Raw genomic sequence first — 27,648 nt, 5'->3', positions numbered from 1 at the left:
CCGGTTTATTTTTTATTGTCTTATCCCCACTGCCAATCCATCACGCACGCGACAACTTCAGCGTTGGCGTCGTTCGGGGAGGAGAAGCTCTGGAGCTCGACCTGCGAATACATTCGAGGCGCCTAGCATGCTTAGTCAAAGCGTAATGCCTGGATAGTCCTGGCCGCAGTTGCGGCCGCCGTTTATAGTTTCTATTCTGTAATGTATGATAACCACTATCATACCCAGTCGCTTGCTTGGGGCGGTTGGGGATGGGTATGCGATTTCTTCCTGTGCCGCCCGCTCGTATAGTCGTCGTACGCGTGAGGCGCTTTACCTACCAATTATGGGGCGCGGCAGCACCAGCCGGCGGGCGAATCAGACAGCCGCGCGTGTGTGATGATGCATGGGCCAGGGGGAGCTCCCTGGGGCCGATCGTTTTCCGACCATCGTTCCGCCCACGCCGCACCGTTCTCCGTCATCCCCACCTCACCGCCCAATGCCCTCACGGTAGCCAACGCTCTCAGCGCCAATGGAGGACGGGAAGCTCGAAGGCATGGCCGCTCAACTCGCCGCGGCCAGGGCGCAGCAGGAGCGCGACGAGGCCCAAGGCCTGCGCCCCAATTCCACCGAGGCCAAGATAGCCAACAAGCGCCGCGAGCTGCAGTTCAAGTCCTCGCACAGCCTGCTTGTTGCGTTTCTCTTCCTCATCGGGTGAGTCCTGCTGGTCCGCCGCAGCTCCAGCGAAGCTGACGTACCACAGCCTGTTGCATGTCTTAGGCCTCTACCTCTTCACCACCGGCTTCCTCCTCACCCGCCTTGTCCTTGACCACAAGTCCGAATGCGCCGTTCCTCCCATCCAATTGCCTGACGGATTCGCCGCAGGCTCCGCCGAGAAGGGCTGCTGGCATCCGACCACGTTCAAAAAGGCCGTTGTTATCGTCGTCGATGCGCTCCGCTACGACTTCACCGTCCCCTTCCAGCCCAGGGAAGACGACTCGGAGCCACACCATTTCCACAATGCCATCCCCATCTTCTACGAGACTGCCCTCAAGGAGCCAAACAATGCTTTCCTCCTGCCCTTCATCTCGGACCCGCCAACAACTACTCTGCAGAGGCTGAAGGGCTTGACAACCGGCACTCTCCCAACCTTCATTGACGCGGGCTCGAATTTTGCTGGGACGGCCATTGAAGAGGACAACCTGATTGCACAGCTCCGAAACGCAAGCAAGAACATTGTGCATCTGGGTGATGACACTTGGCATTCGTTGTTTCCCGGCTACTTTGATCCGGAGCTTACTCGGCCATACGACTCGTTCAACGTGTGGGATCTGCATACAGTCGACAATGGAGTTACCGAGCACCTGTTCCCCTATCTTCAGCCGGGACATGCCGCGAAATGGGACGTTCTGATCGGCCACTATCTCGGTGTCGATCATGCTGGCCACCGTTATGGACCTGATCATCCCGCTATGACTGCCAAGCTTCAGGAGATGAACGATGTCTTCCGCAGGTTGATCAAGCTCCTTGACGATGAGACCCTTTTGGTCGTTATGGGAGATCACGGCATGGATGCCAAGGGTGACCATGGCGGCGAGTCCGAAGACGAGGTTGAGGCGGCGCTGTGGATGTACTCGAAGAAGGGCATCTTTGGTCGCAGCTCCCCGGATTTTGTTACGCCCCCTGCAACTGCGAAGCAAAGACCGCTCGCTCAGATCGATCTCGTTCCCACGTTGTCTCTACTCCTTGGATTGCCCATACCATTCAATAACTTGGGTAAACCCATCGAGGAAGCCTTCATTGGTAGCCGTGGCGACGACTTCCATAATCTTGCTGTTGTCAACAGACTAGCAGCTGCCCAAATCCACCGCTACCAACACGAGTATGCTCTGGCAAAGGGCATCGACGAGGCTGATGAACTGCCTCGTCTCACGCTTTGGAATGCCGCCAACAAGGTCTGGGAGAATGTCAGGCAGACCAAAAAGCCCACGCAAGCCCACTGGCAACAGGCTTACGAGAAGTTTGCAAACTACCAAAAACTTACCCTGAGCAGATGCCGCAGCCTATGGGCCGAATTCCATGTTGTCAGCATGTTCCAAGGCATCGGCATCCTCGCATGCTCTCTGGCCATCCTCGTCATCTACGCCCGCGGCATTGAAGGCGACCACACGGACGTGACTCCTCTCCTTCTTTTCCGGGGAGTCAGTGGATTCGTTTTCGGCGGAGCTGCCGGAGCTGCCGTGGGACATTTCATCCCATTTTTCGAACTGTTGCACTCTGCCATCTTCGGTGCTGCTGTTTTTGCGCTCGTTGGCCTAACATCTGCCTTGATCATTGTCAAGTTCAGGTGCAATGTTCCTTTCCCAAATACTTTCTGGGGTGGGATCAGTGTGGTGCTACCTCTGCTCCTATCGATCGGGTTCGCCTCCAACTCTTTTACGATTTGGGAGGATGAGATTCTGATGTTCTTCCTCTGTACCCTGGGTGTCTTCTTCTTTGCATCCTCGATGAGACAAGAGACGCCTGAAGACCGTGTCCTCGGATGCACGCAGTCTGTCATCTTCATCGTGCTGACCCGTCTAGCCTCCTTTTCCAGACTCTGCCGTGAGGAACAAATGCCGTACTGCAAGTCTACTTACTACGCGTCTTCCACCTCTTCCACCTCTGCGTCCTGGCAGCTTGCGATCCCCTTCATCCTCTCTGCTGCTCTGCCTGAGGTCGTGAAGTCGTTCTACACTCGTACACGATCCCTCCAGAGCATATCTCAGTTCTGGTTCGGCTTCAGCTTCCGTGTCTGTCTCCTACTCAGCGCCAGTTTCTGGGCCTTCGACGCTGCCGACGACATGGACTACTTTGATTTCTCCAAACGTACGCAGAAAGCCATCCGCGTCGTCTTTTCGCGCGTGACATTCGGCATGGCCTTGGGCGTTGGCTACGCCGTGTACGCGTGGTGCCCGCCGCTCCTCAGGATCAAGACGCACGAAGCGAAGCCCTCCGACGCAAACGACCCAGCCGTCGTCTCGCAGGGCGGCCGCAGCTCAATCACCATCCTCGGCTACGCCAACATCCACGGCTCGCGCTACGCCCTGCTAATCACCGCCTGGGCCCTCGCCGTCATCCACGTCCAGAAGCCCATGGGCGGCGGCGCCGTCGGCGTCCTGCTGTGGCAAATCTTCGCGCTCCTCGAAATCGTCGACACCAACAAGCTCGCGACCACGGCCGTCGGCCCCACGGCCCTCGCCCTGCTCGGCTCCTTCCACTTCTTCAAGACGGGCCACCAGGCCGCCCTCGCCAGCATCCAGTGGGAGTCGGCCTTTTTGCCGTTCAAGAGCATCCACTACCCGTGGTCGCCGCTGCTCGTCGTCCTCAACACCTTCGGCCCCCAGATCCTCACCGCCGTCGCCGTCCCCGCCACCGTCCTGTGGAAGCAGCCCCCCAAGAAGAAGGGCTTGCTCGGCAACGTCGCGCAGGCGGTGGCTACGCATCTGGTCTTTTATGCTGGTGTCGCCCTCGCCACGACGTGCTGGGCTGGCCATCTGAGGAGGCATCTGATGCTGTATCGCATATTCAGCCCGAGGTTCATGATGGCGGCGTTGGTGCTGGTGGTTGTGGATGTCGTTGCGGTGTTTGTTGGCGTTGCGGGTACTTGGTGGAGTTTCTTGTGCAATGCTGAGGTCTTTGGGTGGTTGTGATGATGGTAGCGGCGGCAGCACTTGTTTGGATGCGGAGAGGGGGAAAAGAAAAGGAAAAGGATAGAGATGGTGGAGCCGATGCTAGGGGAGGTTTGGTTGTTTTCGGTGGCTGCTTTGGCACGCGTGCTTCGCGTCTGTATATGTGTACAAGGAAAGGAAAAGCTTGTCGTCAGGTGCTGTATGTATTTGTAGGATAAGTATTATACAAATGGATGAGAAAACTCTCCACCTCGAGTAGTATTGCTGTGTCCGCGTCAAGCAATTTCACCTGCTTGCCTGATGAATATAGATTCAGACAGTTGCGTTTGACTGCCCATGTAAAATAAGACTGGGGAGGAATATCTGTGTCCAGGTCCTTGCGTCAACTGCCTATATAACGGAAAATATAGGAAACATATCTGTATTCGGATGCTTCGACTACCCACAAACAGGACAGGGCAAAGCTGAATTTGCGTAGGGATATGAGCTTCGCCTCTGCCCATATGAGAAATCAAAGGAATGCAATTACGTGGGGATGTCGATTTCAACAAGTTGCGTGTGCACACATTTGCTTCAACTGCCCACGCACACAAGGAGATAGACGAATTCAATGAGATATGCATGCTAGGATTGATCTGTGTACCTAGCTAGGAAGGATTCCACCTGCCAATATGGGTATCATGTACCATGAATCGAATTGAACCTAAACCCTTAGACGCCTTTCCCAGATCGGAAAAAGAAAGCCCCGAATGCTTGCAGTTGAAGCTGGATTGATTAGAAGGAGGCGTTGCTGCCACGGCGGGCGAACGAGCGCTCGCGGTCACCATCGCGGTTGCTGTAGAAAGACGAGCTGCTGCCGCGGCGGGAGAAGCTGCGGTCGTCCTCATGGCGACGGTGGTGGTGATGGTGCTGCTGCTCGTGCGCGCGGCTGTCGTGGCGGTCACGCTCGTGATCGCGGTGACGGTGGGACCTGTCGGGAGAACGGTCGCGTTCGCGGTCGCGGTCGCGTTCGCGGTCGCGCTCGCCATCACGAGTGCGACGACGGTGCTCACGGGAGCGGCTGCGGTGACGGTGGCGACGGTCCGGCGAACGGCTGCGGTCACGCTCGTCGTGGCGGTGACGGCGGTCACGAGGGCGGCTGCGCTCGCGGTGGGAACGGTGGTGGTGACGGTGGCCGGGAGAGCGGCTGCGATCGCGGCGAGAACGGTGAGAGCGGTGGTGATGCTTGTGCTTGCGTTCGGGCTTCTCCACGGGAGCAGCGACAGGAGCGGGCGGAGCGGGCGGCTTCGGGTTGAGGATCTCGTCGACGCCTTCCATCGTCGGGCGTCCGAGCCGGTCGTTCATGGCCATCTTGTCGCGAACCTGAACTTCCTTGATCTCCTTTGCGAGCGCTTCGCGATCTTCGGCATTCTGCCTGTTGCGCATCCAGAACAGCGGGTCACGACGGCGCTCGGCGCGACCGACGGCTTGTACCAGTCAGTGACACGTGCAAAGAGAACATAAAAGGCGAGGGCATGGAATGATTGGTTAGGGTAATTTCAGTCAGACTTACGAGCAAGGACGGAGTGGCCGAGGAAATTCTCGCGGTGAGTGGAGTTGCGGATGTTCTCAACGTCGACATTCTGGCCGATGGCTCGAGAACCCCTGGACCGCGAATACTTAGCATCTTCGCGCTGTTTCGTAAGCTGGGCCTCCTTGGCCCAGCCCTTCTCCAGTTGATTTTTGAACCGCAAAATGCGTGCAGGCTCCGGCGTAGGATCTTGCACCACGGATAGTAGCTACCATCGACAAAGACGGGGCAGCGCGGGGCGCGGGTTGAGACTGTCAGTGAACGTACCTCGAGCCATCTTTGCGCACGGACTGAACCAAGTCCATCGGGAGGGTGAACGACGCGTGGTGGTTGAGCAGCGAGTCACTGGTGACTTGGCGGTGCGATCGACGAAGATGAGTGGTCGAAGATCTGGATGGCGACGCGCCCAGGGCCTCATGAGCGCAGGCGACAGCGCGGGGAAAGCTAATCCCGACCCGGCCTAGCGCGGCGCAGCCCTACGAGCCGCGATAGCGCCAACCTCGCCGCTTCGCCGCCCGCTGGCCAACCCACCTACCATCCGCCCAGCTCCCCCGCCATGGCCCAGATCCAGGAGACGCCGCTCGACGAGCGCCAGTGGCGCAGCCCCGTCGCTCTCAACAACCTGCAGTACTTCGGCGGCCTGCACAGCAAGACGGTGCACTTGTACTTCATGGAGTCGGATTTCTTCGATCGCACCTCCAACAACTGGGCCCTCTTCATGCAGCACAAGGGCGAGCCGTGGCTCACCGATCGCGACCAGTTCGAACTGCGCCTGCGCGCCATGCAGGGCCTGGAGTTCATGGTTGCTGCCGAGCCTGAACGCCGTCCCGATGGTAGCGACACGGGCATATATGTTTTTCGCAAGCAGCAGCGCCGCAAGCGCCCTGGCCATGACGATGACCTGATTGTGTTGGGCACTTACTATTTGATTGGAGAGAATATATACCAAGCTGCGTCTCTGGAGGATATCATTGGGAACAAGATTGTCTGCATGCACCGTACCGTGTCCCTCTCGCTCCGCGGTTGCTGACCTCGCACTCCAGCTCGCTGCTACGACCTCCTTGTCCAAGTTCTTCGCCATTGCGTCGTCTCTCCCCATCTACACATCTGGACGTGGATATACCTATTACCCTTCGTCAACTTCTGTCAAGCAGACCAATGCCTCTGCGAATGCCTCCCGCCGCTCGAGTCGTGCCGGCAGTCCTACAGGAGAATCATCCTCCGCCATTGACATGAACGATGGACCCGCATCATCACAGAACCAGCCTGGTGATATCCAGCAATCGCAGAAGGCCAAGAACACAAACGCCGCGGCAGCTGCGACATCGATGCACGCCCTGACGCAATCCTTCCACCTCTTCAACCAATACAAAGACGAGTTCATGGACACCAATCCCATCATCGGCGAACCGGGCTCGTTCCACTTCAGCGCCACTGCACGTCATATCCAACAGACGCAGACCAAGCAGGCCGAGGCCGCGGCCGCTGCCGCTGCGAAACTGTCAAACGCCGGCGCTGCGGACGGAACCAAAACAGACAGCAAACCCGGCACCCCTGCTCTCGCTGCCAGCCCCGATATATCAGTCACCGTGCCGGGCCCGAGCAAGAAGCCAGCAAAGATCAAAAGGAGCAAAAGTAGAGCTGGCACCGCACCCACCAGCCCGGCCACTCCGACGGCTGGCGCAACACCCGGGAAAGCAGCGTGAAGTTTCCTCCTACCTAGACTTGGGTTTTGGTTGTTGTTTTTCTTTCTTTCTTTTTTTCTTTTTCCAGCATATGATTGTCTTAAAATGTGCATAGCGATGGCGTTCGAGTGGCAGGGGAAAATGATAGTGGTTGATACCCAGTTGAATTTGCCCCCGTTCCAGGCATCTGTATGCTTCGCGATGGATTGTGGTGCATTTTGTTTGGCAGGACACTTTCATGGCTCAGTTTTCAAAGATTCTTCATCATCCACCATGCCCTTTTTCGAAGGGATGACCGACATATAGAATCATCATCACTGTAGCTTACCAAACACCACGCATCACATTCCCTAACCGCAAGCAGTAACTATCCAATTGATTAGACTTTCACCAAGTATATCCCCTCATCATCCATTTATCAGGATCTCAACGGATACGCCACCAAGGTATCCAAGGTATCCAAGGTCTCCCTTAAGTTCAAAAAAACTTCAAATCCAAACGCCCGGTGAAACCATCGCAAGACCCCCCATCCTTCCACAACCCCGCCAGCTCCCCCGAGCCCTTCATCCTGCAATATCCGCCTCGCTAACTCTCCTCAGAATTCGCCGTCGCCGTCCCCAGCCGACGGACCAGCACCACCACCACCACCACCACTCCCCCGCCCTTGCTGCCCTTGCTGCTGCCACTGCTCCTGCTCCTGCGCCGCCGCCGCCGACCTCCTCTTCACCCTCTCGAGCCTGATCTCATACTCCATCTGCCGCTGCCTCACCTCCAACCGCCTCTTCTCCACCTCGAACGCGCGCTGCTGCACCCGCATGCGCCGCAGCTCCAGCTCCAGCTCCGCCTGGCTCATGTCGTCAGCGTTGTCGTCATCTTGGTAATGGTCGTCGTCCTCGTCGTCGCTATTGCCGCCATCATCGTTATCATCATCATCATGATGACCACGACCGCCAGCGCCACTACGGCCGCGTCCGCTGCGGTGTTCGTCGCCGAAGAGGGAGGAGGAAGAGAAGGATGACGACGACGACGCCGACGCGGCGGCAGCAATGGTAGCAATGCCGTTGTCGTTGTCGTCACGACCGCCGCCGCTGCCGTTGGACGTCATGCGGCCGCCCGCCGCTTGGAGTTCGACCGGGAAGCCTGCAAACGTCATGTTAACGTCGTGGCTCCTCGGTGCCGGGGGCTGCGCCGTCAGCGGGAAAGAAGAAGAAGGCAACCTGTTCGTCGACGCGGCAGGAAGGGCGGTCGGTGGCAGAGGCAAGTTACCACCACCACCGCCGCCGCAGCTGCGCGGGACGGACGTGGAAGAGGAGAGAGGCTTGTTCGCCGAGACCGAGGCCGGAAGAGGAGGGGGGAGAAGGAGAGGACGCCGGATCGAGGGCTTGGTGGACGACGGGCGGCGGTGATGCTGCAGCGGATGCGGATGCGGCTGCGCGGGCAATGGAGACGAAGGGGCGCGGGGGGAGGAGCGGGAGGGAGGAGGAGGAGGGGAGGAGGAGGAGAGGGCGCCGGTGTTGGCTGATGGCGCGTGTCTCAGCGTGGACAGCGGCGCCGGCAGCATTGGCCTCGTCGTCGTTCGTGGAGGCGAGGGCGTCGGAGAGACGTCGCGCGTGAGATCGATGGGCGGCGCGGCATTGCGACGCGCGGTCGGAGGAGACGTCGGCAGCGGAGATGCGCTGCTGTTCTCCTGCCGGGAGATGCCGGGGAGGAGATGGCGCTTCTTGTGCGGAGGGGAGGAGGCAGGGCCGGCCGGGGGGAGCGATCTGTCCGAGGAGGCGGGTGCGGTGCGGGGAGGATGGTAAGAGGATGGAGCGCTGGGGATGCGGGCGCGCTTCGTCGTGTGCCTGGAGAGCGAGCTGGAAGCGAGACCAGGCGGGGAAGACATGTATGGCAGAAGATCTGCGGGGACGTGAGGGGAGGAGGAGGCCGGCAGAGATGATGGCAAGGTGCCGGTACTCGCGGACGGGGCTGGTCTCCGGCTGGGTGGTGTGGGTGGCTCGTCCTCCTCCTCGTTTCCGGTGGTGAGCTCGATACGACGGCCGTCGTCGTCCATCATGCCTAGACGTTGGAGCTCGGCTGTAGATGGATTAGCTCGTGTGCTATATACTCGCGAAGCAAGGTACGTACCACGGTGACGGTAGCGGAGCTCGAAAGTGAAGCGCTCTCCATGGGGCCCGGCAATACGCTTGAATAGCGTTGATTTGTCGCTGGCGGGAGGATTGATGACACGATTATTGACTGTCCTGCGCGATGAATGTAAGAGGCCATTGCTTCTTCCCGGATGTAGATAACTCGGAACTCACTTCACGTAATGTCTTATTCCATTAGAGCGATCAGTCGACGTGACTTTCCCATCCAGATCAACGGACTCCGGCTCTTCATCTCGGACAGGGTCAGAGTCCTGACGGCCACGCTGAACGGAGATGCGGATGGAACCGAGCTTCTTGGCGCGGTTCTTGAGCTCCGATTTCTTGTAGAGCCTCTCCTTGTCCTCGTCTGTCACGTGAAGTGTAAGCTCGGTGGGCATGAGAAGCCGGGCAGCGTGAGGGTTTCCTTACCGACTTGCACTTCTCCAAAACATAGTCGGCCGTTCTCCCAGTGCTCTCCAACCTGGACGGCAAAGTCTCTCAGGATAAAGTCAAAGTAGTTGCGGCCGTCGGCGGGTATGTGGACCTTCTCACAGAGGTGGACGTCGGGCTCGCCGTGGGCATCGAGCCAAAGGCGGATCTCGAGGCAAGTGGCGGTATAGAACTTGAAGCCGTGGTGAAGGCGCACGTGGATCTGGAAGCACTCCTCAGACGTCGCCTCGATGTAGCTTAGCATGTGCTGCGAGTGGAACTTCTGCGCGTGCCCGGGGCGAACGTATTCCAGGAACCGCGTCGCGCGCGGGCCTACGCGCCGGGCGAACACTTCGATGTTATCGTTGAGCATGCTGTAGGCTGTGTTGCTGCCTGGTTTCGCTCAGAGAAGGGGTGCCGGTGGGTGAGATGAAGTTGTGTATTAGTGGGAGGAGGGTGGGTTGAGTTTGTGGCGGAGGGAAAAGTAGTGGAGGAGGGAAGGTAGTGGCGACCGACAGCGCAGGACGCATCTTTGTACGGGCGGCAATCGACCGGGACGCAATCGACCGGGCAGCCGCTAACCGAAGATGGTGACTGTGAGGCCACGGGGAAGGCGCGAGGTGTGAGATCGCATCATTCCGCCACTCACATCCGGGTAGAATCAAGGCTGACATAGCGGAAGGCTGCTGGGGAGTTTCCGAACACATCGCCCCGTACCCGCACATAACCCTTGACGTTGGAGGAGAACATGCAGTCTCAGATGATACATAGATCTCCAGTAGGCATTGGGTACGCCTTATGCAATCTGAAAGGCTGTCCTCACTGGTCCACAACCCAACTGTTAGCTCGATCAAACATGCGTTCTATTAGCAAGCAAGCCAGGTACTTTTCATTTTCCACCATTTGGTTCACTCTACTCATGCGTGCTCGAATCGTTAGCTGCAATGCAGATAATTCAAAAAAGGACTGCACGTCCGGTGTCACATTGGTGAGGAAGAAAGTTGTTGCAATTTCACTGGAGTCTCCATGAATAGGGCCATATCAACATCACCACCCACCGACAGAGAAAAGAACAGTTGAAGCAGCAAACTTCGTCAAACAGTCCAGACTGTTCGAACGTTCGGTAAAACACCACCAATAATCAATGACTCTGTCACCACGCGTCTTCCCATCAAACATCCGCAATCCTCTTCATCACTTTTCCAAGATGCACATTTCCAACGCGCAACATCATCAACATAATCAAAAAAGTAGTGAGCCCCAACAAGACGTGGAATTGAAAAGAAGAAAAGAAATCTTGTGCGCTCAAGTAGAGAGTAGTCGTGAAGACTTCGTGGCCGACGTCACTAAGGAACGTTGTCTCATCGTCCGTTTCTGTTCGTTCTTTCGCCACCATGCCATCCGACTCTCCATAACGTTCATCAAGAAGAGAGGTGTCAAAGTCGCTATTATATTACAAAAAAAAAGGGGGGGAAATTTTTAAGAGAAGCCATCGCGGAGTTAAGTATGATGAAGGTAATGCGAGAAATGACATGCAGGTAGAGTTTACAGTAAGTCAGCCAAATCTGAAGCACCATGAACGCACCCTCGCTATGCCAAATGATGTTTGTGCGGTGCCAAAGAAGCCTGGGGACAGAATGCTGAAGAAAAGTATGACAAACAAATGATAAAGGGCAGCCAAGAAAAAGAAAAGAAAAAGAAGGATGCGGGAAGATGCGTAAGCACAAACACGGGCAAATACCCTTGCAAAACTTGTAGTCGTTGGTAGAAGCGCGCATAAGCAACTGCCAATTCTAAGTTTATCTCTATCTAGCCTGAGCCTGCATGTGCAGAAGCACCACAGAGGCAAAAAGGAAGGAGACAAGAAAGACATTAGCCCAAGGCCAAAACAAACAACAAACCCAGGGGAAATGAACAAAAGGATTGAAGTGCACCCCAATATGTTCGTTGTGCGGGTGACATTGGGGGAATGCTTGCCAAGCTGGGGAGGTAAGTCTGGGTATCTGAGATTCCATTGACCGAAGAAAACCAGAAGGCGGAGATGCGCCGAATGGACAGGAAAAGGGTATCGTGGTAATTACAACGTCGCGAGCATCTCCAAGCTTATTCCTCGTCCTTCGATACCGCCATTGTCTCATCCTTCTCCTTGCCCGGGCTGGGCGGGCTGACAATGGTCACTGGCGTCGGGAGCGGCGACTCCGGCCGGTCGTTGTCCTTTTCCGCCTCGTCCTCAGCTTCAACTACTTCGTCCGCCTTCGGCGCGTCCGTCTCATCGTCCGCATCGGCATCCGGCATTGGCTCATCGTCGTCTTTCTCTGGCGGTGGGCTAGGTAGCAAAGTCCTGTCCCCGTCTGTATCAGGCTCTGTCTCCGGCTTCGTTTGCTCCGAGTCGGCCACCGAATCCGTCGTTGTTGCCTCCGTGTGTGCAGTCCCTGGTCTTGAGTGTCCGGTGCCCGGGCGCGAATCCGTCCCGTTCTCACCGTCGCCGGTACCGGTGCTCGGTTCCTCTTTGATGGATTCGTCAACGGTGCTACCACCTTGACGGGCGCGTCTTCTTCTCCTTGCATCCCGCTCGGTACCGGCATTTTCTCTCCTCCGCCGGACCCGGATGCTGTCTTCCCTACCAGGTGTTTCGGAAACTTCGTCACCCCGAAGACCTTGCAACATGACGGCCGCGCGGTCAGCAATGTCCTCGCCTTCGCTGTTGCCGCCATCCTTCTTTCCCTTCTCTTCGCCCTCGGCGCTGGGATCGCCACTGGTTTCGCCCGAAGCAATGCTGTTTGGACTGAGAAGACCGTTGCCCACATTGCCGCCATCTTCGTCGGCTGACAATCCCGATACATCGGGGGCCTTCTGGCCACTGGCCACGCGGACCTGATGACGATCCTTGAGACGGGCGCGGCGGCGACGATCGCGCTGATCGCGAGCCTGCGGTGCGGCAGCACGCAACTTCTCCAGCAGCGTGTCCATGGCGCCCGTCGATGCAGGACTGAGTAGCGGGCCGTCCATCGTTGGCGAGCGCGGCGCGGCTTGCGCAGCCTTGCGGCGCATCGACTCCTCGTTCCGGCGGCGGTTCTCCTCCCATCTGACGTTCTTCTCCTTGGATTTCTACGTACAGGCGTCAGCAAACTCGTCAAGGGAAAATCAAACACCGCAAATCTTACCTTCCACTCATTAACAAAGACGGCCAGCTTGGCGAAGAAGTCTCTCCGTGCGTTCTCATCCGTCGGGTCTTCACCATAAAACGTCAAAATGTCGTTATACGTCTTCTTCATGTCCTCCAAGTAGTCTGCCATCGCTTCAGCCTTGCGGCGGGCGTCCTTCATGATGCGCTGAACAATGATGCTGACACGATCCTCAGGATGGAACTTCTTGGGGTCACTCAAGTTACCATTATCAATGCTGGCTTGTACGTTCTTGATGTTGTCGATGTACTTCTTCGCATCGGTGCTGAGTTGCTCGACATTGATCTTCTGCGCAGGAATGACGCCAGTGATTTCATCTACGAAACCTTCCCACTCGGGGTACTGGGTGCGCACGATACGCTCCACGAGATCGGCAAAAGTAGACTCATTCTTGTCATCCTTGACCATGCCAAGACGAGCGAGCGAGGACAGCTTGAAACCGGTGGCTTGCTTGTTTGCGTCGTTCATGTAGTTGCCAATATCCAGAATCAGGCCGAGAACGTTCATCAATGAGACGGAATCGCGCAGGGAGTCGGAGACCTTGACAACCTCTTGAAGCTTGTTGAAAATGTCGGTGTATTCGCTCTCGTACGTCCTCGTAAGCTCAAGGGCCCGCATACGCGCCTTCCAGTAGTGGTGCAGTTCGTAGGCAGTGTACAGATAGATCTGATCTTCCCTGGTAAGGTCGTTCGGATCCAATTCACGCGTGGCGTTGGCAGCATCGGGTCCAGTCCAATCCTTAGCATACGCAGCCATTGACTTCGCAACTTGCTCAGGAATTACGCAAAGCTCATTCCTCTGCAAGAATTCTATGACGACGTCGTTCTCGAGGATGGGCTTGTCGCAGTGAATAATCATGCGAACAAGCTCGTCGGCGGAGAGTTGATTGAACTTGGCGAATGCCACGTGGAAGCCCTTCACCAGGTCGTTCGAGATCAGCTGCTTCTTGTCATTCTTGGCGGACTGCTTCTTCGCGATCTGCTTGATCTCCTTGGCCAAGAACAGCTTCTCGACTTCATCAAGCACACCCCTCTTGGAGAGTTCGCGGTACTTCTCTTCCTTGGCTTCGTGGGTGGGAGTGTGTGACGCCCACATGGTAACCTGGGGAGTGTCGACCTTCTCCCAATGCAGCGCCTTGAGCTTCTTCTTGGGCCTAGCAACGGCAAGACCGACCTTTTGCGGAGCGTAGCCAGGCTGAGGCAAGAATCCAGGTCCGCGGCGACCGCCGGGAAGCGGCGGCGCTCCCGGCGGGGGAGGCGGCGGGGGAGGACCGCCCATTCCTGGCATCGGCGGCGGGGGAGGGGCACCACCAGCAAATCCAGGCATCGGCGGGGGTGGAGGTGCACCACCTGCGAATCCGGGCATCGGCGGCGGAGGGGGAGGGGCGCCACCTGCAAACCCAGGCATTGGCGGCGGAGGCGGCGGCGGGCCACCTGCGAATCCGGGCATCGGCGGCGGAGGCGGAGGCGGACCACCTGCAAATCCAGGCATACCCGGGGCGCCATCCATGCCGGGCATTGGTGGCGGAGGGGGCGGCGGAGGGCCATTGAAGTTTCCTTCGCCGTCTTCAGGCTTCTCGGTCGTCTCGGATTCCGCACCAGGCTCTTCGACATCTGCCTCGTCGCCGCTGCTATCCTGTCGCTTGACCTTTGAGGCGATCTCTCCAAGAAGAGCGCCCTTCTGGACCGAGGACATCTTTGGACGCCTGAGCTCAACCAGGCGCGGCTTCTCGACAATCATGTCCTCATCATCCGCATCCGTATCATCGTCTCCAGCCCTCTTGGGTACGGGCTTCCGGTTGACGGATCCGAGGAAACTGTTGGTGTAATCGGCGCGAGCGAAATCTTGCTGGTTGCGTTCCTCGTCCATGCCGTCCATCTTCTCGCGAAGCTCACGCAGCTTGTCTTCGGGCTCGACCGCCTGCCAGACCTTACCCTCGAGTTTCGCCTGAGTCTTGGAGCGCTCGAGTTGCATCTCCAACTTGTCCAGGAGCTTCTCGCGATCAAGGATGCCTTGCATGAGAGCGGGATCAGTCTGACCAAGCTGGCCATCCTTACCCTTCTTTGCAGCGGCAGAAGCCGCAACATCCTGAGCATCGCGTAGCATGAGGTACAGCTCTCTCGTCTCGAGCTCGTTCCGCTGAAGTTCCTTGGCACGCACGGTCTGCAGATCCGACAGTTCAGCCTTGAGCTGCTTGATCTGTCTTCCCCGGAGCTCTAATAGAGCACTCTGCTCCTCCAGTTGCTTTTGCAGCTTGCCTACCAGGCCGTCTGCGCCCAGCTCGAGTTGTGCACGCAGCTCATCACGTTCCGCAACTGCAGCATCGGCAATCTGCCTTGCCTCGATTGCCTCATCTCGAACCTGGCGTGCCTCGGAATCCGTGTAAAGCTTGTCCAGCAGACTCTGCACCGTAAAGTTTAAGCTTTGCTTGAGATCCATGTCGGGCAAGCGGCGATCCATGGCAACGTAGCTGAGCATGGAGTCGACAAGCTGGAATAACCGGAGCCTATCCTCTCCCTCATTGTCCCGGATGAGCAGAAAATGCTGCATAGCAGAGACGAAGTAGTCTTGTGCTCTCGTGCCGTGAATCTTGTTTTGGATGGCGTCCACGATCTGGCTTGGGTCGTTCATGTCCTTGACCTCTCCCTCGATACTGTCCACCATACTACTATTCTCCCTCTCCAGCAGATCTTCATAGTCGATAGCTTCGTTCGTCCGGTACCGCTCGATCTGCTTGTCAATGACATCGTACTGGAAACCCTCCATCTTGTTCAAGATACGCTTGATGCCGCATGCTGTGAACTGCGCACGCAGATGCACACGCAGCTGCAGGTCCCTCTCTGGGGCGTCCACAATCATGTTGACGAGGAACAGCGAGGCCACGGCATATTCCATGAGCAGGTTCTCGAAGCCAATACCTCCACTTCTGACCTCGTCGCTGGCTCCGACCAAACTACCCATCTTTCCGCGGCCATCGACAGTAACCTCCACTATACGCATCCAAGCGTCGAACCGTCCATTTTCGCCTTGCGCCGCCTTCAGCTGATCCAACGCTTGCAAGACCTTCTCATGACCCTGGCCGTTCGCCCAGTGGCACAAGAATGTAAGGACTTCGCTGACGAGCTTCCGGGTGTTCAACCTGGGAGAAACGAGCGAGCTGGCGAGAGAAGTGACGATCTGAGGGTAGGACAAGGCGTTGTCGGCGCCGTATTTGTTGTTCATCAAAGCCTTCAAACACTTTACGATGTCGTACTCGCGGTCGAGATCCTTGTCCTGTGTGCTTGACGATCCTGACGGTGGTGTTGGGCCTCCTTGTCTCCGGTTGATCTTGTTCAAAACATTTGTGAGCGCAATTTGACCCTGCGCCTCGACGAATGCCTTGACCCATCCAATTGGCTGTGTTCTCAAACTGACGCTCAGAGATTGCAGCTGCTTGGCAGTGATCGAGTTGTCCAACACCTTCCGCACGTACCATTCCGGACTGCCCTCCTCATCAGCGCGGCCAAGGATCCCCGACCCATCAACGCTGAATTGTGTTTGCCTGGCATTTTGTCTTCTTCTTTGCTCGCCCTGCCATTCTGCCAGCCGGTCTTGATGCACCAATGTCCACTTCTTGGAAATCGGATACGCCTCCATCTGCCGCCTTGCCTGCTCGGGCAAGCTGTTCCAACCACGTTTTTGCATGAGAGCCATGAACTCGAACTCGATTTCCCGGTCGTCGTTGGGTCTTTGTAAATGGAATCCAGCAGGGTCAAACGAGGCGGCATTCCCGGGAGCCGGCATCCTGGGGGCAGGGAACAGGGTGTGTTGGCCTGCATCAAGGGAGGCAAACCCGCGGTCTCCCCCCATGCTCATCTTTGTGTCCCGGTGGCCGGAGTGGTTCGAGTATACGCTGGCTTGGTCGGACGAGGCGCGGGTGTTGTAGGAAGCCTCGGTGGCGGCGTACGATGATCCGTGAGTGATGGGAGAATAAGGTCGCCCGGAACTCGTGCTCGGGCGACCCGACCCCCACTGCTGTATAGACACGCCTCTATCACCGGGTTGGCTGGACGCCATGGCGGTACCTTGAGCATGCGGAGGAGGCCGCGGGGGGGCAACCGCCACCCCAGGCGGTGGTGGGGCCGAGGGATTAAAGATGGGATACTGGTGGAAGTCGGCGCCGCCCTTGTTCAAATGGTGCGGGAGCGGTTCACGGCGGGCGGCGGCTTGGGCAGCACTTTGGTCTTTGGGCAGGAAGTCGACGGAGATGGGAGAACGGCCGTCTGGAGGGACGCTGTCATACGGTATGCTGGTCAACACGCCAGCGGTTTGGAGATGCTCGGGTAAGTAGGAGATGGGCCGGTTGTTCGGCGAACCGTTCAGCGAGTTGACGGAGGAGCGGTGCTGGTGGCGCGAGGAGCCAGCGCTGAGGTTGGACGGCAGGCCGGGCGTCTCGGGCACCTCGTCCTTGTTCTTGCGCCTCGAAAAGAACGACTTGCCGCCGGACGACTGACGCGACTTGTGGTCGGACATGGCGGGCAGCAGCGTCTTCGGATGGCGCGAGAATCCAGCGACCCCAGGGGGGTTCGGCAGCAGGCGCTGCGGCGGACTGGGGCGACGAAGAACAGCGCGTCAGAGCCTCGTCCCTTGTGTGTGTTGTGCCTGGATGGAGTCGGCAGCGCTCGCCAATCGGCAGAGGCTCTACGCGTAAGTGCAGGGCTCGAGCGCGGTGCTCTGCGCTGTGGTGCGGGCGTTGAGGGCGGCGTGCTCGAAAAGGGCGCCTCTGTCGAGGGAGGTTGGGCGGATGTGCGCGCGCGGTCAGCAGGCTGAGGGATGTGTCGGTGGAGGAGAATCACGACGCATGGGCGCACAGTCGCAAGGCCCAGCTCTCTCGCCTTGTCGTATAGGGATGCGCGAGGAAGAAGGAGGGTCAGTGCAGGAGTGGTTGCTGCTTGTTTCAAAGTCAAAGGGGCGTTAGCAGCACGGGAAAGGAAACAACCCTGCACGCGCGCCCAGCCATACAGAGAGCCGCGCCCTGTCTGACGCTCGCGGCCGCCGCAGCCGGCCTGTCCGACCTCAGCCTACCGCAGGCTGAGCTCTCCTTCGGTGCGCGGGTGGTTGCGCGTCAGCTCCAATTTACACGGACACGGGCTGCTCGACCGCCGGGGCCCTCCAGCTATTCATAGCAGTCCAGCTGCTGAACGTCCTCCCTCCTGCTGGTCGCCCCGAGCCCAAATCGCTCGTTTCCCCGGACTCTCGCGTCGTCCCGCCCCCGAGTCGCAGCCGCCATGTCCGGCCTCTCCTCCTTCGTGAAGGTATGCCGCCACCCCATCGCTCCCGAGGCGCCGCGGGAACCTGCCTCATTCCCTGCGTCGCGCGGCGCCGCCGAATCCCCTCGTGCCATCTCTCCTGGCACATTGCGACCCACGGGGGGATGCTGGAGGGACCACGGATTCCTCAACCCAAGCCAATGCACCAACCCCCGTGTAGACCCAACAAACAAGCTCCGCTAACCTGCGCGCGCGCATTCCCTAGACCTTCCTGCTCCCCCTCGTCGTCGCCGCCCTCCTCTACCTCTTCGTCTCCTTCGTGCTCATCCCCCTGCACCGCCGCTACGTCCGCAAATACCAGCACTACCTCCCTCTGCACGGCGCCTCGGCCGACACCGCCCTCTCCAGCCTCTCCGCCCACGCCTCGCCGAGCTGGATCCGCGCTCGCTTCTCCGGCCTCTACTCTGCGCTTTCCGCCCGCCTGCCCTTCGCCCTGCCGTTCGCGGCCGCCCCGCGCACCGCCTCGGCCGCCGGGCTGGGGGCGTATGACGATGACGAGGACGACTTTGACATCGAAGATGATGAGGGCGAGGGAATGGTCGGGTTTGAGCCGATGGAACGCGAGCGGCGGCGCGAGGCGCTGGAGAGGCAGAGGGGCATCGACCATGCGGGCAGGAGTGAGCGCAGGTTGAGCAGGGAGCTGGAGGAGGGCTTCAGAGACAGCAGTAGTAGCGAGAGCGACGACGATGGTGCTGATGGGCGAGGTTTGGGAGCTATGATACACCGGTGATCATGTACAGAGAGCATGGTTCATTCGTACAATTGTTCGTTTCTTCTTTTACCTTCTTTTACCTTTCGTTTTGACATAGAAAGCGTAGCTTCTTGTCGGATTTCTTCATGTTTGCTCTATATGGATTTCTTTTGCACGAGTTTATTGGTGTGTAAAGACACCAAATCGAGGCATACTTATTTTCCACATCACTCGAAATCTCCGCACAGTTGGAGGGGAGTCGGCTACGCGCATGAAGGTTACACAGTAACGTCTCAACGTATGCAGGGTCGAGACCTCTGAAACGGTCAAAACCAGCAACCCATTGTAGAGGAACCAAGGAACGGAAGGACTTGTGTAAGTATCGCTGATGAAATGGTGCACATCAATGCAAGATGGAAACAAGAAGATTTGAAAAAAAATCGTTTTGGGGTCTCATTCATCAAGCAGTCACTACTAAACCGCGTAAGGCCACCACCCATCCTCGCTAAAAATGATATCCAGGCCGGTAATATGAATTTCCCCGCTACCGTTCTTCGGCGTGCAGGTCCAACACCCTAACCAACCATTCACACAATCATTATCTATTTGCGCTGGCCGTAAGCCTTGGTGGCGTAGTCACCACCGTGGACGATCAGATCCTCAGGCTTGTAGTCGTGGCGCTTGGAGAAGTAGCTGTCCAGGATAGCCTTGGTGCCAGCGGCGTAGCGCTTCTGGGCGTCGATGGATGTACCAGACATATGGGGAACCATGGCGTTGCCGCCGCCCCAGGGGTTCTTGGCGTAGCGCAGAGGGTGATCCTTGGGAGCAGGCTGGGGGAACCAGACGTCACCACCGTAGCCGCGGAGGTGGCCGTTCTTGAGCGCATCGGCGACATCCTCCTTGACGACAATGGCGCCGCGAGCGGTGTTGATGAGCCACGCGCCTGCAGACGGAACCGTTGTTAGCGAACGCCCCATTATTATTCATACAATGGGTGTAGGAAGGGCGGGGTGGGGTGAGGGGCGCAGTGCGGGGTTGCCAGAGATTTTCCTCCACTCACCCTTCTTCATCTTGGAGATCAGGTCCTTGTTGAAGAGGCCGCGGGTCTTCTCGTGCAGCGGGCAGTTGATGGTAACAACATCGCACTGCGCGAGCATCTCCTCGAGGTTCTCAACGCGACGGCAGCCAATCTCCTTCTCCTTCTCGGGAGAGAGGGGCTGGTAGTCGAAGTAGAGCAGCTCCTTGCAGTCGAAGGGCTTGAGGCGGCGCAGAACACGCTCGCCAATGCGGCCAACAGCGACGGTGCCGACGACCTTGTTCTCGAGATCGTACTCGTTCTTCGCAACAGCGGCGACGTTCCAGTCACCAGACTCGATCTGCTCGTGAGCCGGGACGAAGTTGCGGACGAGGGTCAGGATGGTCATGACGACGTGCTCAGCAACCGAGACGACGTTGGAGCCCGTGACCTCAGCAACGGTCAGACCGCCGTTGGTCTTGTTCGCGGCATCGAGGTCGACGTGGTCGGAACCGATACCGGCAGTCACGCAGAGCTTGAGGTTCTTCGCCTTGGCCAGACGCTCCTTGGTAAGGTAGCCAGGGTGGAAGCTTGAGCAGGGTTAGCAGACGGCGCTAGCAGGAGCAATTGGCGGCGCGACGCACGGCGTGGTGATGATGACCTCGGCATCGACGAGCTCCTTCTCGAAGACCGAGTCCTCACCCTCCTTGTCGGAGGTGGTGACCAGAGTGTGGCCTTGTTCCTCGATCCACTTGCGGATACCGAGCTCGTTCTCAGTGGTTCCGAGGAGCTCGGGCTGTTGCTCGGCGTGGACGCCTCCCTGACAGCAATTGACGTCAGCACCGCATCATGGTAAACAAACACCACGCGATTGAGGCATTGGAACTCGTGGAGAGAATACTCACGTCGTAGAGACACAGAAGAACCTTGCCCTGTTGCCGCGAGGTTGCCGTTAGCGTTCTGACGCCGAAGGGTGCTTTTGAGCGCAGCAGCGAGCTCCTGCCGGCGGACAGGACCGACGAGGCGGGGCGCGCGAGGCGGGCAGCAGAGCGGATAAATACCATGGTGACAATTGGTGAAGAGAATGGAGGGGTGTGGACAAAGACTCTCTTCGGAGGGAGGCGCGGGAATTATATGTACGCAGTCCGGACTGTAGCGGCCCAGGTCAGCCGTCTTGGTCATGATCCGATGCACCTCCAATCACGGAGTGACCGGGAGCCTGGTTTCGCATGGGATGGCTTACCGAGTCGGTCGGCAAAGCGGCAATGACGTCGCAGATGATTGCCCAGGTACGAGCGGGGTGGGGATGCGGCGTCAAGAAGAAGGCAAAGGGTGGAATGATGGAGGGCAAACATGTCCGACGCAGGGCCCATTATATATATGCCACGCAGGCCCACAGGGCTTGGGCGCGTAGGCAGAAAGGTTGGTCATCTCCCTCCAGACGGCGCTGGCGGAGAGGAGGGAGGCGGCCACCGGGCGAAGCGTGCCATTTCCAGCCGTGACCCCACTCGTCCATGCGCGCTCAAGCTTCTGACGTTGGCGGTGCGGAGGGGCAGCCAGGCATGGGCCAGGACGATGGCTGCTCGATTGCGCGCTACACGAACGGCGCGGGATGCGGGGTCCAGGGCGCATTGGCGAATGGCAACGTGCCCCGCGACCAATGCAGTAAGTCATTGTCGTCCCATGGCCGGCCGGACGCGCTGTCTTCCCCCGCAAGCAGGCGCTTGGCTTGCTGCGGTGCTGCCGGCTGAGCGCGCGCGCGACAGGGTCATAGCTCCTTCTCGAGCTAGAGCTCAGGCATCAGGTGGCGCCGAGACTGGAGGGAAAGGCGGGGAACCAGCTGCCACGGCGTGCTGGACCCGTGCAGGGGCCGCCTTGTTTCACGGTTGGCCGGGTGTGCTGGACGTGCCCCTCACCTTGCTGATGAGGCTCGATCGGAGCAGGCCCTGCGCGACCTGCCGGCGGCACGGCCACGCGGCGGGCCTGAGGCCTGGCTGCCGCGCCTCGCTGGCGGGCTGCTATCGCGTGAGGGGGCTGCTCGCCGCCACCGTCCAGAACGGGGGGGAGTGAAGTGACGGCAATGGAACTTCTTTCCTGCAGTTGGCGAACTCTCGACGGTGCGCCAGCTAAGCTTTCGCGCTGCTCTTGGCAACCCGCAAAGGCTGAGTCGCGCGCGCCTCCTACCCCAGACGCGGAGGGAATTGCCTTGGAGCTGCGCAAGCCCGCCCTCGTTCTGGGCAAAGAACCCGCCGACCAAAACTGCCGTCCACGTCGTGTGCACCTAGCCTCGCCCGAATCCGAACCGTCCCCGAGTGCTAGACGGGCACCCTGCGTGAAATTTGGGGACGGCCGTCGCCCTGCTACTGCCGCGCCAGGCGGGGTCCACAAACCACCCGACATCGCCGCACGCGCTGTTCCTCATCACCAATGCCCCCGCGGAGAACATGTTATCTTTCGCATTGCCCGGCCGAGGATGGCAAGAAGTCCCTGGGCCCTCGGCTCAGGCACCCGAAGAACGCTGCCAGTCGCCCGCCCGCCCGCTTTCGCCTGGAGCTTGCCCGCGCTTCGCCTTCCAGCCCCGGCAAGAGATCCAACCGCATCTGCCGGCAATCTGGCCTGTTCGATCTGCAACCCTGTGGTCCACTGGCAACCCAAACCACTTCACCAGGGGTCGCGATGTTGACGGTGCTTGACAAAAAGTCGCAACAATATTGGCTGCCTCTTGCTCGTCGCCTGTGCTTCGAAGCTGCTGGCGTCCCTCCCGACGTCACTCCTTGACGGCCCCACCACGCGCGGGATCGCTCCCGTGCCTGTACCGCGCGTGCAGACGCCCCGCCTTGCGATGCTGCCAACAAACACCATGGCGACCGGTGCCTCCCAAACCAAGTCTCTCTCCATGTGATTCACCCTGTCGATCCAAAATGTCCTTCCATGCCAGGGTGTCAAGCTCTGGAATACCATTTCAAATCCCAGGAATGCCATGTGTCGCCCAGCCAGGGCCAGGACCTCTGGACCGACACCCCTGCCATGCTCTGGACCATGGAAAACACCGCACACTTATCTCCGTTACTTAAACCCGGTCATGCACTGCCCTGTTCGTCTGGGAATCCGATAAGCATTGCATAATGACTGCAGCGCCGGACACGGTCAATCTTCGGGAAGCCGCCGGCAGCACTGGGATCTTGAAGGACATCGAGATCACAATGATGCGCGCCGCAAACCAAGGTGTCGATCTATAGGCTGACAGATTCTATCCCATCTCTGGACCCTGCAGCCCGATGGCTGGGCGGTTTTCATCGACATGCGAGACCGCACAAGTACGTCATTGTCGGTATCATCTCCGGTACTTGCTTCCACTCTCTTCCATGATTGTTCCCTTCAAGCTGAGCACTGTGTTGGATGCTGGTCCATCGACCGGCTTCTTTCATCCGGCGAAAACCCGCCTGACGGGTTCACACACACGGCGCTGCCTGAGACCAAAGTACTGTGGAGATTTCTGTGCTACTCCTGAAAGAAGTATCCCACCAGTATGGAGCTCTACCCTGTGCTTCAACTCTATGAGGCCGGGTTTGAGCCATTTTCCTTCCCAAAGTAATTCATCAGCGTATTTGATTGAGCCGGTTTGTCTTCTTTCTTCTTCTTCCTCGGAGATTCGGCTTCAGGGCTCCCACTCCCACCCACCCCTAGACACGCCATCAACTCCTCAAACTCTTGAACCCCGACAATCCCTCCGCTTGCCTCCTTGTGTCCACGTGCAAAAGACTCTCCCAATCTTGCGCGCAGGGTCGGGTCGGCCGCTCGATTTGCCACTTCCTTCAAAACTTCAATGATGTTGACTGGCGGATCCCGTGCACGCGCACTCCGCGGTATACGACACGAAAAGTTCACAAGCCCCGGTAGGTACCCCTCATTGGCAACGAGCACGACCTCAAGCTTGGAAGATGAAAGATGGCTAGCCCACCGCGTGGCAATGAGTGGATGTACCTGAGCCTCCGAGCTAATACGGAAAACGGCAATCTTTGCGTCCGCGCTAAACTTGGGAGCAGTATGCGTGCATCGCTCAACTTCATCCCTGACTTCTTCGCGTGCTGCGAGGAGGTCCTTATTATTCGCCAGGTCAGCCGGTGCGTTCGCCTCACTCAACGCCGCCCACGCCACCGGCACCGCGAAAGAGGCTGCCCTGCGTGGCGCGTTTATCAGGGACACGGCCTCGTTCAACGCTTTCTTGGTGTACGTCTTGAACGTGGCGCGCATGTCGGGAAAAGGCGGCTCCCACTTCAACGACGTGCCCAGATCGCCATGGGTGCCCACGACGCACAGCCAGGCACAGGCCTGCGCCACGTCTTCGTGGACTGCGCAACAGAGGTGGTAAGTAAGCAGCGAGCTTGTTGCCACCGGCGGCGAGTTGCATGCTGTGACATGCTTCGAGCCCTCGGGAAAGTCGTCCTCTTCTGCAAAGTGGTGGTCAATCACCAAAGCCTTGTGCGGCTTGTCGATGACCGGCGGGGCCTTTCGCGACCCCTGGTCCAAGATGAAGATGTACTCGGGAGCAAGGTCGGCCATTGCCTGGCGCTCGCTTTCGGTGTGGATGTTGTTGCCCTTCTGCAACAGATGGACGGAGATGAGGTCAGGTTTGAGTCCGAGGAGAATCAACGTCCGCTGGAGAATGGCGCCGGACGAGAGGCCGTCGGCGTCCTTGTCGGGGACAATCAATGTCCGTTTGCCGGCACCGGCGCTGAGGGGGACATTGCACGTCAGTCTGGCGTACTACTGGCAATTGTGAGGCAGATACCCTGATTACTGATAGTCCACGTCGAGGCATTTTGGTTTCTTACCATTCCCGTATGAAGTCTTTTGCCTCTTCGATCTGATCCTTTGGAGCTGGCCAGACAATCTCTCCGGCATCGTCTTTCCGCGATGGTGTGAGATGATAGTCGGGTACCTCGGGACGAGCCTTCTTGGTTCTAGGGGCAGCTTTGCTGCCGCTTGCCGAGGCTGAACGCTTCATTTGAGACGCCTTGCTGTCGGCTGCGGACGTGGCTGGTGGGGACTTTTGCCGTTTTGCCGTCGGGGCCGCAGTGGCTGCGCATGCGCGGAAGACGGTGGAAACGGACGTGATGCACCACGTGCGTCGACGTGCTATCCTGGTTGCAAAAAACATGGGGCGTTTGGGGTGAGAACGGGGGTGAGCTCGACTTGCCTTGTTGGTTGGTGGTCATTGTTCGCGTGCGCGCCCAGCACCAGAACCGGAGCTAATTTCGTAAATATATGACGTCATTACTTCTCGTTTGCCCGGTCCGTCCGTGCTGACGTCCATTGTGGCATTTTGCTCGTCGAAATTTACGACAACGCCTGCCTGACAATGGACATGGTGAGGATATCGATGAATGCGGCTGGCCATACCGCGCTATCCTGAGAGACTGCTCAGCAACGCAACTAGTGCCGCAAATGGGCAGCTGCATCGCTCATTTAGACAGGGAGAGGGGTGGGAGACAAAAGAAGAAATTCGGTAACCGATAGGAAAGAAAAAAAACACCAAGGTCGAGGTTGTCACCCTGTTTGTCACTCTTCTAAGCGGAACCTAAGTAGCTAGTCATCAATCTGCGACGCGTCACAGTCGACCATTAGAATAAGCAGTGGCCAAGCTCAACCCTTGAATGCTTGGCCTCCGGTGTCTCCACCAGACTAATTTGCAGTTTAAGGAAGGAGTCCGGGGGTTAATCTATCTCTTATCGACGAATGAACCTGACTCAAATGCAGGTCCTTGCTTGGCTGCCAGGTTGCGGCCTAGGCTCAACGCATGCCGAAAAGTGCCCCTATGTGGTCAAAGCATGCCAGCCCGTTGACATCGGCAATCGCAGTCACGGTTGCATAGTTCGACGACTTCTTGAAAAGTGGTGTTGAGCGTACATTTAAACGATTGATGTGGACACTTGTAATTTATTTGATTTTGACTCCTCCATCATCTCAACTTACTTCAAATTGTCCGAATGGTACTTACAAGTTACCGCGTGTCTCTTGTTTCCATGCTTTTTGATGGGTTCATATGGAGCCAGGCAGACCCAGCAAAACTGGTGTCTGCATTTTCGACATGTCATGTGGTCACAGCCATGGTTTTTCTCGATCATCCAGCCGCAGGACTTGCCAGGACACTGCTTCGTCGTCTTCTTGAGCATCTTCTTCGTCGCCCGCTCCTCATCTTCTTGCTTCTCGCGGCTCACTCGCTGGTCGTACTGCGCGCATGTTTCGCCACGGTGCCACGGCATCTTGTGCTGCGTGCAGAAGCGCTTCTTGCATCCTATACACTTGAAGATAGGGCCGGACCCATCTTCGTGGATCTGCCCGCTCGTGCATGACGCGGAAAGGCACCAAACAAAGTCGGGCAGCGCGCTGAGGTGGGCGCGTGTGGCGAGAGAGTCGTATCTGTTGGTCTCGGTCAGCATTACGGGCCGTATTCGCGGTGATCGAAGCCGTTCCGACCTTTGAAACGTCGCACTGTCGGCCAGCTGTAAGATGTCCGTATGGTTGAGGAAGGCCTTGCATCCGGTCTCGGTGCACTTGATGTGATCCCACCCGTTGGTTTCGAGCTCAGCGGCGACCCAGGCCTGAGCACATTCACGGCATGTGCTCCATGCATGCTTACAATGCAGCCGCGTCTCGTCGGGAAACTCGGCGAAGGCTTTGGAATCGCCGCATACGGCGCATTGGCGTGTCGATAGGAGCTGCTGGGAGAAGTGCCGGTAGAGTTGAAGTTGAAAGTCTTCGGCGCCAGCGAGCTCCGGTCTGCCGTGCACTATGGCAGGCCGGTTCATGGGTTTCTTCCGGCGCACGGCGCGCGATCGCCGCGGCAGCCCCCCAACAGAAACATCGGTGATATGTTCGGTGATGGGATTGGTATCGAAGAAATTTGAGGGTACCCAGCCGGCTTCATGGGATGATAGCGTCTTAGCGTACCACCATCCTGTTGAAGTTAGCCAACCATGATGCCTGGCTTGGTAGATGGGCTTCGAACTTGGAACTCACCATCTTCGCTCTTCATAGAGATGAGTAATACATCGTTCTTGTCGAAGCTGAGTTGATTTCGATCGTCAGTCTGATATGAATTGGATGCGCGATGGTGTGTGCCTTCGGACTGAAGCGACTGTTTGGCCTCGTTCTGTTCTGGGACAGGGATTTTGATTGAAGGGAGGTCCAGCCGGCTGGTAGTCTCGGAGGATTTACCGCTGGCGAAGGATACTCGGGAAGAATCAGATGAAGATGCGCGAGTGGAAATGCCACACAGCTCCGTCTCTTTGAAGGATTCCTGCAACGATCCTTTTGGAAAGTAGACTGTCGTAGTTCTGTCATCACCTTGCTCATAGCTACACGACCTCTGGAGGGGTTTTCGGTGGACGACGGCAGAAGACATGATGGAAGGATCATTCTTCTTTGGCGAATGATCTAGTGTGGGCTGGGAGGAGCGAAGTCGAGAGTGATGGACATGCGGCCTTGTGCTGCGACGGGTTGACAAAGACTTCAGCGTATTCAGCCAGGCCGATAGAACTCGTTTGAGATGGCCGGGCGATGGGGCTTCGGCAGTGAGGGTGTCTGCATCAGCTGGGGATGCGGGGCTGGGCTGTGCGACCTGCTTCGGCCCTAGATGGTCGGTTGGAGCAAAGAACGAGTTGGTGAAGCGGTCGGAATGAGTGCGAGATAGCAGAGCCACGCCAGAGGCGAGCCCGCAGTTTAAAAGGCTGCGTGCCGCTTGCATTATTATTGCAGTGGATTGGGGGTAGAAGTTGCAGGCAAGAAAGGGAGTACAGAGTCAGTCTGCGCCGGGTGCTGCCGTAGGTCAACCAACACAGCCGCGGGGCAGAGGGCCGGCCATGAATAGCATCAACCTCGCATATCCCTTGCGCCCTCCTGCAGGCTGCCCCAAGGCCGAATTCACAGGCCACCGTTCACAGCCCGCCAACCTCAGAGCGCGCATTGTGCTTGGTGCGCCG

The 27,648-nt window shown here is 58.0% G+C and overlaps 9 protein-coding genes across 9 annotated transcripts; 3 read left to right on the top strand and 6 right to left on the bottom strand.

Annotated features, from left to right (window-relative positions):
- Positions 1-511: 511 nt before the first annotated feature.
- On the top strand, positions 512-3,671 carry BKCO1_11000108 (uncharacterized protein; the record flags this gene model as incomplete). The annotated part of the gene is made up of 2 exons (XM_020270287.1): positions 512-693; positions 743-3,671. The coding sequence occupies 2 exons, from the start codon at positions 512-514 to the stop codon at positions 3,669-3,671; spliced, it is 3,111 nt and encodes a 1,036-aa protein (XP_020132828.1).
- Positions 3,672-4,424: 753 nt separating this feature from the next.
- Positions 4,425-5,497, bottom strand: BKCO1_11000107 (multiple myeloma tumor-associated protein 2-like protein; the record flags this gene model as incomplete). Its single annotated transcript, XM_020270286.1, has 3 exons — positions 4,425-5,116; positions 5,203-5,409; positions 5,488-5,497. The coding sequence occupies 3 exons, from the start codon at positions 5,495-5,497 to the stop codon at positions 4,425-4,427; spliced, it is 909 nt and encodes a 302-aa protein (XP_020132833.1).
- Positions 5,498-5,776: 279 nt separating this feature from the next.
- Positions 5,777-6,926, top strand: BKCO1_11000106 (mediator of rna polymerase ii transcription subunit 6; the record flags this gene model as incomplete). The annotated part of the gene is made up of 2 exons (XM_020270285.1): positions 5,777-6,205; positions 6,264-6,926. The coding sequence occupies 2 exons, from the start codon at positions 5,777-5,779 to the stop codon at positions 6,924-6,926; spliced, it is 1,092 nt and encodes a 363-aa protein (XP_020132834.1).
- A 574-nt stretch (positions 6,927-7,500) lies between these two features.
- BKCO1_11000105 (uncharacterized protein) lies at positions 7,501-9,836 on the bottom strand (the record flags this gene model as incomplete). The annotated part of the gene is made up of 4 exons (XM_020270284.1): positions 7,501-8,981; positions 9,033-9,148; positions 9,209-9,401; positions 9,464-9,836. The coding sequence occupies 4 exons, from the start codon at positions 9,834-9,836 to the stop codon at positions 7,501-7,503; spliced, it is 2,163 nt and encodes a 720-aa protein (XP_020132835.1).
- Positions 9,837-11,566: 1,730 nt separating this feature from the next.
- Positions 11,567-17,160, bottom strand: BKCO1_11000104 (cytokinesis protein sepa; the record flags this gene model as incomplete). The annotated part of the gene is made up of 2 exons (XM_020270283.1): positions 11,567-12,571; positions 12,628-17,160. 2 exons carry the CDS (start codon positions 17,158-17,160, stop codon positions 11,567-11,569), a joined length of 5,538 nt encoding a protein of 1,845 aa, XP_020132836.1.
- A 755-nt stretch (positions 17,161-17,915) lies between these two features.
- On the top strand, positions 17,916-18,687 carry BKCO1_11000103 (uncharacterized protein; the record flags this gene model as incomplete). Its single annotated transcript, XM_020270282.1, has 2 exons — positions 17,916-17,942; positions 18,163-18,687. The coding sequence occupies 2 exons, from the start codon at positions 17,916-17,918 to the stop codon at positions 18,685-18,687; spliced, it is 552 nt and encodes a 183-aa protein (XP_020132829.1).
- Positions 18,688-19,250: 563 nt separating this feature from the next.
- Positions 19,251-20,727, bottom strand: BKCO1_11000102 (formate dehydrogenase; the record flags this gene model as incomplete). Its single annotated transcript, XM_020270281.1, has 4 exons — positions 19,251-19,591; positions 19,709-20,253; positions 20,308-20,483; positions 20,569-20,727. 4 exons carry the CDS (start codon positions 20,725-20,727, stop codon positions 19,251-19,253), a joined length of 1,221 nt encoding a protein of 406 aa, XP_020132830.1.
- Positions 20,728-23,218: 2,491 nt separating this feature from the next.
- BKCO1_11000101 (dhh family protein) lies at positions 23,219-24,671 on the bottom strand (the record flags this gene model as incomplete). The annotated part of the gene is made up of 2 exons (XM_020270280.1): positions 23,219-24,398; positions 24,499-24,671. The coding sequence occupies 2 exons, from the start codon at positions 24,669-24,671 to the stop codon at positions 23,219-23,221; spliced, it is 1,353 nt and encodes a 450-aa protein (XP_020132831.1).
- A 964-nt stretch (positions 24,672-25,635) lies between these two features.
- On the bottom strand, positions 25,636-27,413 carry BKCO1_11000100 (ring finger protein; the record flags this gene model as incomplete). Its single annotated transcript, XM_020270279.1, has 3 exons — positions 25,636-26,086; positions 26,144-26,624; positions 26,687-27,413. 3 exons carry the CDS (start codon positions 27,411-27,413, stop codon positions 25,636-25,638), a joined length of 1,659 nt encoding a protein of 552 aa, XP_020132832.1.
- Between the last annotated feature and the right edge of the window lie 235 nt (positions 27,414-27,648).

The sequence above is a fragment of the Diplodia corticola genome, assembly GCF_001883845.1.
Source record: "Diplodia corticola strain CBS 112549 chromosome Unknown scaffold11, whole genome shotgun sequence".
NCBI classification, from domain to species: domain Eukaryota; kingdom Fungi; phylum Ascomycota; class Dothideomycetes; order Botryosphaeriales; family Botryosphaeriaceae; genus Diplodia; species Diplodia corticola.
The sequence above is the reverse complement of the archived record's forward strand: the minus strand, read 5'-3'. Positions and strand labels throughout refer to the sequence as shown.